The sequence below is a fragment of the Haliotis rufescens genome, unplaced genomic scaffold, assembly GCF_023055435.1.
Source record: "Haliotis rufescens isolate VD_foot unplaced genomic scaffold, xgHalRufe1.0.p SCAF_4, whole genome shotgun sequence".
NCBI lineage: Eukaryota > Metazoa > Mollusca > Gastropoda > Lepetellida > Haliotidae > Haliotis > Haliotis rufescens.
The window spans coordinates 29,270-44,991 of NW_025964112.1; the positions used below are offsets into that span (position 1 = coordinate 29,270).

General features: G+C 41.7%; 1 protein-coding gene across 1 annotated transcript in view; it reads right to left on the reverse strand.

Annotated features, from left to right (window-relative positions):
* The window catches only part of LOC125372244 (triple functional domain protein-like), a 36,825-nt gene extending 29,216 nt beyond the window's left edge, over positions 1–7,609 (reverse strand). The window contains exon 1 of the mRNA XM_048381530.1: positions 7,350–7,609. Within this exon, the coding sequence (XP_048237487.1) occupies positions 7,350–7,416 (67 nt within the window). The 5' untranslated portion in view covers positions 7,417–7,609. The remainder of the gene's footprint in view (positions 1–7,349) is intronic.
* Between the last annotated feature and the right edge of the window lie 8,113 nt (positions 7,610–15,722).

The following is a 15,722-nucleotide window of genomic DNA, read 5'->3' on the forward strand; positions in this document are numbered from 1 at the left end:
ATAGTCTACTCCCCAATACACATTGTCTACTCCTCAATACACATAGTCTACTCCCCAATACACATTATCTACTCCCCCAATACACATTGTCTACTCCTCAATACGCATAGCTACTCTTCAATACACATAATCTACTCCCCAATACACATTGTCTATTCCCCCAATACACATTGTCTACTCCTCAATACACATAGCCTACTCCTCAATACACATAGCCTACTGCCACATACACATGGGTACACCAGTCACCACTAGGGTACACCAGTCACCACTTGGGTACACCGGTCACCACTCAGGGTACACCAGTCACCACTTGGGTACACCAGTCACCACTTGGGTACACCAGTCAACACTTGGGTACACCAGTCAACACTTGGGTACACCAGTCAACACTCAGGGTACACCAGTCACCACTTGGGTACACCAGTCACCACTTGGGTACACTAGTCAACACTTGGGTACACCAGTCACCACTTGGGTACACCAGTCACCACTTGGGTACACCAGTCACCACTTTGGTACACCAGTCAACACTCAGGGTACACCAGTCAACACTTGGGTACACCAGTCAACACTCAGGGTACACCAGTCACCACTTGGGTACACCAGTCACCACCAGGGTACAGTAGTCAACACTTTGGTATACCAGTCACCACTTGGGTACGCCAGTCACCACCAGGGTACGCTAGTCAACACTTGGGTATACCAGTCACCACTTGGGTACACCAGTCAACACTCAGGGTACACCAGTCAACACTTGGGTACACCAGTCAACACTTGGGTACACCAGTCAACACTTGGGTACACCAGTCACCACTCAGGGTATACCAGTCACCACTTGGGTACACCAGTCAACACTTGGGTACACCAGTCACCACCAGGGTACACCAGTCAACACTCAGGGTAAACCAGTCAACACTTGGGTACACCAGTCAACACTCAGGGTACACCAGTCACAAGAGAAAGCTTGGTAACCAAAGACAAATAAAGGCAACCTTTTGACCAAAGCATGCCAGGACAAACAATGTGACATGTGCTGCTTAATCATTGTTAATATTTGTTGTCAAGGAATGTATTAAATGTTCCAGAACACAAAGTTATCGTAACATTCAACACAACAGAAGTAATCTAGGTACACGTATTGATTTTGTTTCCTATTCAAATAAAAAAATTCTCTATCAATCCAGAACGGAACATCATCCACAACTACAAGGTGGCATTTGACAACCCTTAGTAAGCTCTGTGCTGGTCAGCAGATACTATCCCATACATGCCATATCTTGACTGACTCCAGAGGACCAGTGTAAGGGAGATGTGATAGTTTCAGTGATACACAATAACCATGACAACCCTTAGTAAGCTCTGTGCTGGTCAGCAGATACTATCCCATACATGCCATATCTTGACTGACTCCAGAGGACCAGTGTAAGGGAGATGTGATAGTTTCAGTGATACACAATAACCATGACAACCCTTAGTAAGCTCTGTGCTGGTCAGCAGATACTATCCCATACATGCCATATCTTGACTGACTCCAGAGGACCAGTGTAAGGGAGATGTGATAGTTTCAGTGATACACAATAACCATGACAACCCTTAGTAAGCTCTGTGCTGGTCAGCAGATACTATCCCATACATGCCATATCTTGACTGACTCCAGAGGACCAGTGTAAGGGAGATGTGATAGTTTCAGTGATACACAATAACCATGACAACCCTTAGTAAGCTCTGTGCTGGTCAGCAGATACTATCCCATACATGCCATATCTTGACTGACTCCAGAGGACCAGTGTAAGGGAGATGTGATAGTTTCAGTGATACACAATAACCATGACAACCCTTAGTAAGCTCTGTGCTGGTCAGCAGATACTATCCCATACATGCCATATCTTGACTGACTCCAGAGGACCAGTGTAAGGGAGATGTGATAGTTTCAGTGATACACAATAACCATGACAGCAATGCAGTAAGCAAGATGGGCCTTGTCATCACATAATGCTTTAATGATAGACACTGAGGAGGACCCTAGATTCAAGTATTAAATACATATATCCTGAAATACAAATAACACAGTGGACATGTGAATACAATACAATACAATGGCTGTACCACTACCAGTGGAAATATGGATGTACCACACCTCGTTCTACATGTACACAATGGATGTACCTTGTTCTACATATATACAATGGCTGTACCAGTGGGAATATAGATGTATCACACCTCGTTCTACATGCATACAATGGATGTACCAGTGGGAATATAGATGTATCACACCTCGTTCTACATGTACACAATGGCTGTACCAGTGGGAATATAGATGTATCACGCCTTGTTCTACATGTATACAATGGATGTACCAGTGGGAATATAGATGTATCACACCTTGTTCTACATGTATACAATGGATGTACCAGTGGGAATATAGATGTATCACGCCTTGTTCTACATGTATACAATGGATGTACCAGTGGGAATATAGATGTATCACACCTTGTTCTACATGTATACAATGGATGTACCAGTGGGAATATAGATGTATCACGCCTTGTTCTACATGTATACAATGGCTGTACCAGTGGGAATATAGATGTATCACGCCTTGTTCTACATGTATACAATGGATGTACCAGTGGGAATATAGATGTATCACACCTCGTTCTACATGTATACAATTGATGTACTGGTGGAAATATAGATGTATCACACCTTGTTCTACATGTATATGAGGGCTGTACCTTGTTCTACATGTATACAATGGCTGTACCTTGTTCTACATGTATACAATTGATGTACCTAATCTACCTATATACAATGGCTGTACCTTGATCTAGGTGTATACAATGGCTGTACCTTGTTCTAGGTGTATACAATGGCTGTACCTTGTTCTACATGTATACAATGGCTGTACCTTGTTCTAGGTGTATAAAATGGCTGTTCCAGTGGGAATATAGATGTATCACACCTTGTTCTACCTATATACAATGGCTGTACCTTGTTCTACATGTATACAATGGCTGTACCTTGTTCTACCTATATACAATTGCTGCATCTTGTTCTACCTATATACAATGGCTGTACCTTGTTCTAGGTGTATACAATGGCTGTACCAGTGGAAATATGGATATATGACACCGTGATCTACATGTACACAATGGCTGTACCAGTGGGAATATAGATCTATCACACCTTGTTCTACATGTATACAATTGATGTACTGGTGGAAATATAGATGTATCACACCATGTTCTACATGTATATGAGGGCTGTACCTTGTTCTGCATGTATACAATGGCTGTACCAGTGGAAATATAGATATATGACACTGTGATCTACATGTATACAATGGCTGTACCAGTAGGAATATAGATGTATCACACCTTGTTCTACATGTATACAATTGATGTACTGGTGGAAATATAGATGTATCACACCATGTTCTACATGTTTTTGAGGGCTGTACCTTGTTCTGCATGTATACAATGGCTGTACCAGTAGGAATATAGATGTATCACACCTTGTTCTACATGTATACAATGGATTTACTGGTGGAAATATAGATGTATCACACCATGTTCTACATGTATATGAGGGCTGTACCTTGTTCTGCATGTATACAATGGCTGTACCAGTGGATATATAGATATATGACACTGTGATCTACATGTATACAATGGCTGTACCAGTAGGAATATAGATGTATCACACCTTGTTCTACATGTATACAATTGATGTACTGGTGGAAATATAGATGTATCACACCATGTTCTACATGTATATGAGGGCTGTACCTTGTTCTGCATGTATATAATGGCTGTACCAGTGGAAATATAGATATATGACACTGTGATCTACATGTATACAATGGCTGTACCAGTAGGAATATAGATGTATCACACCTTGTTCTACATGTATACAATTGATGTACTGGTGGAAATATAGATGTATCACACCATGTTCTACATGTTTTTGAGGGCTGTACCTTGTTCTGCATGTATACAATGGCTGTACCAGTAGGAATATAGATGTATCACACCTTGTTCTACATGTATACAATGGATTTACTGGTGGAAATATAGATGTATCACACCATGTTCTACATGTTTTTGAGGGCTGTACCTTGTTCTGCATGTATACAATGGCTGTACCAGTGGAAATATAGATATATGACACTGTGATCTACATGTATACAATGGCTGTACCTTGTTCTACCTATATACAATGGCTGTACCTTGTTCTAGGTGTATACAATGGCTGTACCTTGTTCTAGGTGTATACAATGGATGTACCTTGTTCTAGGTGTATACAATGGTTGTACCAGTGGAAATATGGATATATGACACCGTGATCTACATGTACACAATGGCTGTACCAGTGGGAATATAGATCTATCACACCTTGTTCTACATGTACACAAGGGCTGTACCTTGTTCTACCTAGAATAGAGATGTATCACACCTTGTTCTACATGTACACAAGGGCTGTACCTTGTTCTACCTAGAATATAGAAGTATCACACCTTGTTCTACATGTACACAAGGGCTGACTGGCATGGAGAGGAAACTGTAGGTCACTCTGACCCAGAGGGGAATATCACATCCTTAGGCCTCATCAATAGATCTTTTGTCAGCATCATTATCAAGCAGAACCAAACATCCTGTTAGTTCAATCCTGTTTGTAGTTTAGCAATATTTTTAAATTATAATTTAGAAGATGAACTCATGAATATGTTAAATACAAAGTAAGAGTTACTGTAGCTAGATAGCAGGGGATCACAAACACTATCATAGTCTGAGTCTTAGGTTCAAGTTATGCTTGTCCACATGCTGTTTGTTTGTTACTTAACGCTGCACTCAGCAATATTCGAGCTATATGACGGCGGTCTGTAAATAATCGAGTCTGGGACAGACAATCCAGTGATTGACGTCATGAGCATCAGTCCACATAATTGCGATCAATGACATGCAATGCATCAACCAAGTCAGCGAGCCTGACCACCTGCCTTTTACGACAAGCATTGGTTCCTGAAGACCTATTCTACCCGGACCACAGGGCCACATTCCAAAACTAAATACAATCGGATCATCAAGAACAGGATGGATCTGAAAATGTTAAATATTCAAAATATTCAGTGAAACTGTCAGTATCTGTTTATTTGTCTCAAGTTATTAATCCATATAATCAGGACAAATAACTTGTGCAGGTCAATCACCATAATAAAAACAAAATCTGATTTTGATTCAGTGATAGGACATATTACTTGTCAATGTTGTTGTTTGTTGTTGTACTCTACAACATTCCAGCTATATGACAGTGATCCAGACAATCAAGTGATTGATAGTGTCATTAACAATCCACACAATTGTGATACAACGTCCAAATCACCGTGTCTGACTTCCTGATTCATTTCGTGTGACTAGTCCAAGTCACTGTGTCTGACTTCCTGATTCATTTCGTGTGACTAGTCCAAGTCACTGTGTCTGACTTCCTGATTCATTTCGTGTGACTAGTCCAAGTCACTGTGTCTGACTTCCTGATTCATTTCGTGTGACTAGTCCAAGTCACCGTGTCTGACTTCCTGATTCATTTCGTGTGACTAGTCCAAGTCACCGTGTCTGACTTCCTGATTCATTTCGTGTGACTAGTCCAAGTCACTGTGTCTGACTCCCTGATTCATTTCGTGTGACTAGTCCAAGTCACTGTGTCTGACTCCCTGATTCATTTCGTGTGACTAGTCCAAGTCACCGTGTCTGACTTCCTGATTCATTTCGTGTGACCAGCAGAAGTTGCTTGGGACCTGTTCTTACACGGAATCCCCAAACGCCAGATTATGTATACTTATGTATCACACTACATACACAGCCTAACAGAGGAAGCCTGATCTTTATTTACGTCTAATCTGAGCAGACACTGATGGGCATGTTGGAGGGTGCTTGAACATCACATTATTTGCCAGGAGAAGATTATCCTGCTAAGAAGTCACGTGCCTAGTGGACTGCATTCAAACTTTTTAAATATGAAACATGTTTTACTCCAGCTTATCCATGACAATAAACTTCAAATTGTAGATGTCTTATAGTAGGGATGGGATCCGTGGATCTACTGTTTCATATTGACAGAAACTAACATTTTTCGTCCATTAGTCCTTATTATCATGATTATATCATACAGCAAAACCCATAAAATGGCAAATGTCTACTTGTCCAAATGATACCTTAACTATTGGGCAGTTTGGCTAGGACTATAAGACTTGTACAATTTTCTATCGCTGTGTTTTGAATTCAGGCGATATGAGTGTAATCACTCGGACCCCGCTAACACTGTGATTGCCTCACAATCCAAGTAGAACCAGAAAGACAGTGTTTTCACACCTGGGCTGAACTGTTAACACTGATTATAACACGCCACATGACAATAAACTATCAAAGTAACTTCAGAGCATGGCCACAGACCCTATCACATACAGTCGAACACAGTTGTGACCAACTTGAAGGGACCGAGTTATGCTTTGAGTTATCCAAGGTTCGTCATAACGGAAAATGGTGAATAAAGAAGGAATACAGAGGGACCAAGCTTTTACTTCGAGAAAACAGTAAGTTGACACATCAAAGCTCGACACAGCAGTGTTTGACTGCCCATGTATACCCCAGAGTATCCATCAGCCATGTGTTCCATGATACAACACTGCTAGAAATTATGAATTTTATCATACAGATGCCAATTTCACTGATTACATCTGTAATTATTTATCTAAATTTTGTTGAAATAATTTATTTAGTGATATTATTTGATCCATTGTGAGTATGCTGATTTAATGATGAACAGTTCAGATAAGTCCTATGTCATCACTCTAAATTCCATAATGTCATGCTCATGTTATTCTGCAGACGAGACAATTGAAATCATCAAAACAAACATTTATCCGATGAAATTATTTTCAAAAAGGAAAAAAGAAAATTCCAAACACATATACACATAAAATAAGTAACACTCAATTCTATCAGGTCGTATTTTGACTTCACCGTTAAATAAATACCGCTCTCACCATTATTTCTTATTCCTGGAGAAAATGGCATCAGTTACTCCGACTGATTCCAATGTTGGATAACCCGAGTTAGAGGAGCAGCTTCACTCACTTGCTACTCCTTGTGTCCACATCATTGTTAAACAAAGGATTTACACAAGCTTCACCTTAATCCTACACTGAAACAAATCATAACAACCCAGCCGATGCATAGGTGTCAACACCGCTGCTTCCATTCCCTTATCATTTCGGCGGCTCGCCCAGCAGCCTCCGTACCAAAACCATTCCATGCCTAATTTTATACCACACATTATTATCATTATACCTGGCCGATAGTAATATTCCACTTCTTTGTCATTGCCGGCTTCTGCTGCAATTTCTCCTGCACTCATGCTTCATATATCCATGATTTTACACAATAAATCCATTGAATTTTGCAAAAACATCTTCATCTAGCCTATTCTGTCGGCCATTGTAATAACAGAACTTCGGCGCGATTCGGTCTTTTCCGACCGGTCAACATCGGTAGTCTACGGTAGCCTTCGTTCAGACGCCTGACAGGTGCCCGTCGTCTGCTATCAGTATTTTTGTCTTTTGATAGTGATGGCGTGCTACGTTTGATACATATAACGTGTCTAGGCACTGCACTGCTCATCCAACAAAGGTTTAAAATAAATAACCGAATCACATAGACATAATTTCCACATTTATCACAAAATGATTAATATCGATTAACTCAACATATGCTATATAACATTTTCCCAACAACTATATACATGTTTAATTTGAGAAATCGATGTCAGACGTAACAAGTGTTGAATCCATATCGTTGCTCTTTAGAATGTCAATGTACCGTTTATAAACTTACCATCAGATGAGTTGACAGCATGCAGCTGATGCAAAGCTCCTATTCCAGCAACACGCCAAGCACTAGCCTGCTTGAGGTCTGACGGTGGTATTTATATCGTACACGATTTTACCAGAATTATTTTGCAGAAATGGCGTTTATTGTGCGTTGTGGGGGTTAAACCTGACAATGGGGTGCTGGGACACCATCAGATACCCGATAGTTTATTCTTTAGTAACTGGAGATGTCCTGTGCATGTATCACGTACGCAGTCGTCCTGACCAGATGAGTGTGTCACACGGACCCCCACCAGATGAGTGTGTCACACGGACCCTACTAGATGAGTGTGTCACACGGACCCCCACCAGATGAGTGTGTCACAGGGACCCCCACCAGATGAGTGTGTCACACGGACCCCCACCAGATGAGTGTGTCACACGGACCCCCACCAGATAAGTGTGTCACACGGACCCCCACCAGATGAGTGTGTCACACGGACCCCCACCAGATGAGTGGATCACACGGACCCCCACCAGATGAGTGGATCACACGGACCCCCACCAGATGAGTGTGTCACACGGACCCCCACCAGATGAGTGTGTCACACAGACACCCACCAGATGAGTGTGTCACACGGACACCCAGCAGATTAGTGTGTCACACAGACCCCCACCAGATTAGTGTGTCACACAGACACCCACCAGATGAGTGTGTCACACAGACACCCACCAGATGAGTGTGTCACACGGACCCCCACCAGATTAGTGTGTCACACAGACACCCACCAGATGAGTGTGTCACACAGACAGCCACCAGATGAGTGTGTCACACGGACCCCCACCAGATTAGTGTGTCACACAGACCCCCACCAGATGAGTGTGTCACACGGACCCCCACCAGATGAGTGTGTCACACGGGCCCCCACCAGATTAGTGTGTCACACGGACACCCAGCAGATGAGCGTGTCACACGGACCCCCACCAGATTAGTGTGTCACTCGGACCCCACCAGATGAGTGTGTCACACGGACCCCCCACCAGATGAGTGTGTCACACGGACCCCCACCAGATGAGTGTGTCACAGGGACCCCCCACCAGATGAGTGTGTCACACGGACCCCCACCAGATGAGTGTGTCACAGGGACCCCCCACCAGATGAGTGTGTCACACAGACCCCCACCAGATTAGTGTGTCACACGGACCCCCACCAGATTAGTGTGTCACACAGACCCCCACCAGATTAGTGTGTCACACAGACCCCCACCAGATGAGTGTGTCACACGGACCCCCACCAGATGAGTGTGTCACACGGACCCCCACCAGATTAGTGTGTCACACGGACACCCACATGTCGAACGGCAAGGACAAATCATAACTACTACTACTACTACTACTACTACTACTACTACTACTACTACTACTACTGGGGCGGTGGAATAGCCTAGTGGTTAAAGCGTTGTCTCGTCACGTCGCGAAGATCCCGGTTGTGAGTGAGGCGAGACGAAAAGGGGTTTAACACAGCGTTAACGCACGTGTGTGTGTGTGTGTGTGTGTGTGTGTGTGTGTGTGTGTGTGTGTGTGTGTGTGTGTGTGTGTGTGTGTGTGTGTGTGTGTGTGTGTGTGTGTGTGTGTGTGTGTGCAGTTTGACATGAACACCGCACTCAGACACAGTATACTGACTCCGAGCCGACCAGTCCTTGTTTTAGCCCCTTAATGCCGAGCGCCAGGCAGGGTAACAACAAGTAACGTCTCAGTTGAGTTGAATCCTCACCTGCATGGTTACAATGTGTGAAGCTCATTTCTGGTGTCCTCCGCCGTGATGTTGCTGGAATATTGCTAAATGTGTAAGCGGTGTAAAACTATACTCATTCTCTCACTCAAGACTCACTAACTATGACTACCACTACTACTACTACTACTGATATCGCCATGTTTACATGTTACGTGTCAAGTGCTATCTTATAGCTGTCACATGACATGTCACAAACAAGACGACATCAGCGAGTGATGATGCACGGAGGAAGTCGTATTACAAGTGTTCGAGCGCGTGTACTCGGATGGGTGTCTGAAGCCAGGAGGAAAGCGTTTAAGTGTGTCTGTGGTCTAGTGGTGGAGCGTCGATACCCGGCCGCGTCATACAAAAAGACGTCAAAAGATGGTACTTGTTGTTACCCTGTCTAACGCTCGGCATTAAAGGGCTAACACAAGGACTGGTCGACTCGGAGTCAGTTATTCTACAGAGAAATTGCAGATACCACACTCTTTCTGTCACCAGTAGCAAGGGAACTCATTACTCAGGCCCTTTTGGCACGCCAGAAACCTATGATTGTGGGTTTGAATCCTGGTTTGACCCAATAGGTTTGTCAGCACCATACCTATGCCTTGCTGGAATAGAATCTGTATTCTATTTAGAATTTATTAGAAACCATTTCATTCTCAGTGTTCACCTCTAATTCATATAGTCTGCCCGGAGAGCGGAAGGTCCGGGGTCGATCACCGGCCGCGTCATACCAAAAGACGTTAAAAGATGGTACTTGTTGTTATCCTGTCTGGCAGTCGCCATTTAGGGGTTAAAACAAGGACTGGTCGGCTCGGAGTCAGTATGCTGTGGCTGGGTGGGGTAATCATGTTAAACTGCGGCATGGTTTCTCAGTGGGCTAGCACTATAAATCAGCATCAGTCCGGACTAGTACAAGCAGCCACACACACACGTGCATGCACGTCGCTCTATAAGAACAATAATCTTTGACGCGACGTTAAACCCCATTTCACCTCACGTCACCTAGTATGTGATATTTACCTTCTATTAGAAAGCATAAACTCACTCACTCACTCTATTGTTCATTATTTACCTTCTTCGACTATTTGTTAATTTACTATGCCTGTACAAGATATAACATTCATTCCATTCATTTACGAGGGCTAGTCAAAGAGTTCTCAGCCTGACAGTCTTTTAACTATTGGCCATAACAAAGTGAACTAGTCAATATAGCACATTGTTTGAGTACTTCATTGCAAGTGTATTTGGGCTGTTGAAGCCGTTTGTATATTAGTGACAGCCAACTGAACGTGACAGGGGTCCAAATGGACACAGAAGGGAAAAGAACGATTACCGAGCAGTCATCACGTTTGTATGGGAATAAGCGCCCTAGATATTCCACTGTTAAACGTTGGGCAGCTATGTGGAAGGTTGGGAAAACAAGCCTTGATGATGACCCTAGGTCTGGACCTCCCTCAACTTCCATCAACGAAGATTCAATTGAGGAGATAGAAAAATGTATACTGTCAGATAGACGTATTACCATTGCTAAATCTTGAGGAAGACAAGCCGGGTCTTAGCCACGGATCCATTGAAACTATTAACATTTACAGATGAGTAAGATATCTGCACGTTGGCTGCCAAAGTTTCTTAATTTTTATCTGAAGGAAAAAAGAACTGATATTGCCAGAAAACATTTAGAGCTAATTGAGGAGGATTTCGTCAAATTCAAAAAGAGATTAGTAACGGGTGATGAAACATGGGTCTACCACTATGATCCCGAGTCAAAACGTCAATCCATGGAATGCCACCATTCCACTTCTCCGGCAACAAAGAAATTCAAGTCTTCAAGATCAGTGAAGAACGTTATGGCCTCTGTATTCTGGGATGCAAAGGGTGTAAAAAACCCATTACCGGTGCCTACTGTGCCGATTTGCTGAGAGATTCTATCAAAGAAAGGCGGCGAGGAATGCTGACTGCTGGAGTTCTTCTCCTTCATGACAATGCCTCTTCTCACATCTCTTGACTTGCAAAGACTGCTGTGCGACAATGTGGGTTCGAAGAACTTCCTCACCCTCCATACTCGCCAGACCTGGCACCAAGTGATTCCCACCTGTTTCCCAAACTGATAGAACACCTGCGTGGAAAGCGCAATAACGACAACGACGACCTCAAAGCTGACGTAAATGGGTTTTTCAGTGTGGCTTCGGAAAACCTCTTCCTGGCCGGAATTGAAAAACTTGGCTATCGATATGAGAAGTGTATTGAAAAGCAGGGAGATTATTTTGAAAAATAAAATCACTTTCACTGCAGTTGTTAGTTTTGTTTGTTAAGCTTAGATGTTTTTGACCAGCTCACTTAGAATGTGCCATTAACAAAGGACACAGTCGGACTAGTTGACGGTATTTGTAGGGCGCTTCTTACACTTTCTGCGTCTCGGAAACTGATAACAATGTTCTGTGTTAACGGAATACTACATACATGTATATATTTACGTTGTTGCCACGTGTAGGTGCTAGTACCTTTATCATACATGCGAAGTGTGAACAACACATATATACATGGCTGTGAAAACACACAGGTGACAAGGCGTGGAGAGACTTACTACCAGTTAACATGGGCATGAAACGACAGTGCGGGTGTTTTCTCACTCCGAGTCTGTTAAAACCTTTCCTCAACGACTAGTTATGGTTAGCTTGGATACAGTTCGACCTCTGCTTGTAATTAAGTGTCTTGTCTAAAACCAACACCGTTATCCCAAACCTATATATACATAATCCACGAATGGAGTTATACATAATTAAGGACGTTCTATATATGCACCACAGAAGGGAAAGATGTTTTTTAAATACGGTTCACAGTCTTCCCGGGTACACTGTAATGGAAGGATAGCTTACGAAGTATAAAATGGACGTCACACATGTTATATTTGGAATAACACTTTCTTAGTAAAGTACAAAGTCTAGCACTTTGGGGATTGAGTCCCATCTGGGAAACGAAGGCACACCCACACCTGATCGCCAGCACATAAAGTCAGTTGTGAGGTCGCTTCAGGAACGTATCAATCAATCAATCCTCGTACCTTGCTACGATCCACTTTTAAACAAATAGTAATTTAACAATGATGTTGCTGTATTAGCATATTAATGTTTGGATCTGTGTGGGTGGATTCTAAGTATAAAAATTCAGACAGTGATAAGTAAAATATATTTTATATTACATCAATAAGAGATGACTGAACAAAGAAATACAAGTAAGAGATGACTGAACAAAGAAATACAAGTTGTTTTGACAAAAAAACCCTCAATAAACAATCACAACTATCTGTTGGTATACCACAAATCATACATGCAAAAATATAGGAGATTCAAATGAATTATTTCGAAATTTGTAAAAGAACTTTCTCGCTCTGACATTCGGTACAATGAATGGAAGCTATGAAATACTTTAAGTTTTGTAAATGGAAAATGAAGGTTATACACATTAGGGGATTTAAACATCCTACATAGGTCACGCACATATCTTCTGACCTATTAAACCTGTAAGGGGCTATGCTATTCCCTCAATGTATTCAGTCAAATACTAATAAAGAATGTTGTGTTCTATATCCAACATATATTTGTATTCTGCTCCATGTCTTTACTTGAGTACATAATCAACCTGACCAGGCCGACGAGTAATTGATACTGTGAGCCACGCTCCACGCTGTCGGGGTACGAATGCACGCTATCAGCCAGCTCGCCGAGCCCGGCCACCTCATACGTTACAAGCAAGGGCTACTGGGGAATCCCCTGAGGTTTTTAAATTTAACATGTCCATACTATACTGTATATATGTTGTTTGTACGTCTCTAGACATGGTGGATAGCACATTCCTCCATACAGTTATTGTCATGAACACATATACAGTGTATACAGTAAACTACGGTTATAACGAACTCAAAGGGACTACTACTTTTAGTTCGTTATAACCGTAGTTCGTTATAAGTACATATACAGCATGACTACAGCAAGTAGTCGGGACCAAAAAGTAAGTTCGTTATATCCGTCAGTTCGTTATAAGCGTGTTCGTTATAACCGTAGTTTACTGTATACTGTTTATTAACGTTGACCATGAAAGGACACATTCAGTCAGGAAACACATGAGCTGTAGCGTGCCGTTTCACGTAAAGAAAAGGCAAAATTCAAAATAACCGCGCTTAACTGAATGTGTCTGAGAAATTCATTGTTGAAATTATTAAAAACTAAAAACGATCTTAGTAGTGTCAATTATCTTCATCTAATTTTAAAATCTTATTGATAAAATATTAAATTGCTAATAAAGGTTGAACGAGTGAGAATGAATGAGTGGAATTGCTTACCAAATATATTTTGTTTTCAAAATAATAGAATATATATTAATTTTATATCAGAGAGGTTCAATACTTTGACTTTTGTCGTATAACGCCTACATTTTACTATAACAATCAGGTAGCGTTATCATCCTCGTGTTCATACGGATACAGTGAACCAGCACTGAACCGATATAACTAGGAAACAACTCACTCCAACCAACAAAGCCCTAAAGTGTCAAATTAGTAAAGTCAAAGAGAACCATCCACGGGTATCAAACAGTACATATGCCAGCGTGAAAGAACCTCATATTTCTAGGTATGGTTCGTTATGGCATCCAAAACAAAAATGTGATTAATAACAAATCTGGTCATGTGGTAGACTAACATATAGTCTCTGAAATGAACATATCGTACAGAAAAAACAGTTGCTCAGTTATCTTAATAAAAATATAATAAAAAGGGAGCCCAGTGATTCTCTTCATTTTCAGATACTGCAGTAATCTAGACTTGCCAAACATTATAGACTTGCATGGGCTGTAGTTGATATATTTGTATCAGGGTCTGTAAGACAGACTAGTCATGTGGATACGTTTACTCTGCTGTTGTGGTTTATTGTAGTGATTGTTGCTTTAATGTGTGTGTGCGCGTGCGTGCGTGCGTGCGTGCGTGCGTGCGTGCGTACCCGTGCGTACCCGTGCGTGTGGTGCGTGCGTTTTGTTGTGTTGTTTAACGCCACTCTCAGCAATATTCCAACTATATGACGGCGGTTTGTAAATAATCGAGTCTGGACCAGACAATCCAGGGACTGATATCATGAGCATCGATCCACGCAATTGCATGGGATACGATGACATGCATCAACCAAGTCAGCGAGATTGGTTTGCTGAAAATCTACTCTAACCCGCATCTTCGCGGGTCGTGTGGTATAGTTCTTTTGGGGATAGATCTCTTTGGCATTTTAGTTGAAATCATTATTAAATTTACATAACAGGAGCCATACTAAACTAAACTTTTATAATATAGAAAACAGGTGTTAAAAAAATCCTCTTTCTTGCAATACAGAATATGTAATCAGTTTGTTGCCAGGAATGTGCCCAGATACGTTTGAAAGTAACTTCATCCGGACATCAAAGTTTAACTAATTACGAGGCCGATATCTCAAAATGATGTTGTTGTGGTTGGGTTCTATATGACTTCGTGGTATCTATATGCCAACATGGAAACTTCAAAAGCGGCACGTCTTGCCTCGGAATAACACGAATTGGTCACGAGTGAGTAAAGAGAGCTGTGGTGTGTGTCGGAAACAGACGAAACCCTATAGAACACGATCCACGGTCATAAAAGGGTGCAATTTGAAGTTAAATTAATGAAGAATCGATCAAAGACATAAAATATGTAAATATTTTTTTACGTAAACCATTATTTTTTTTAAATGTTGAATCTGCGTGCCAAATACGATTTTTTTGCGTCCCGGGTACCACTCTGTCGAGTCCCGAATACACTTTAAATAGTACCCCGAATCCCGCGTACCAAAGCCTCAGTTATCCCAAGTATAATATTTGTTACATTTGACCACTTTCTATAAAAATGGACGACAAGAAAGAGTTGATATAATATAATTATATCCTTACAGCGTCAGTTACATGAATGACCTAACAATGAATCAATTGAATTGTCTCTGATTAGTGGAAGTCGAGTTTCAAGACGTAACGAAGATCTATTTGTCCGGTAGAGGTTTTCATAAATGTTGCTGAAAGTTG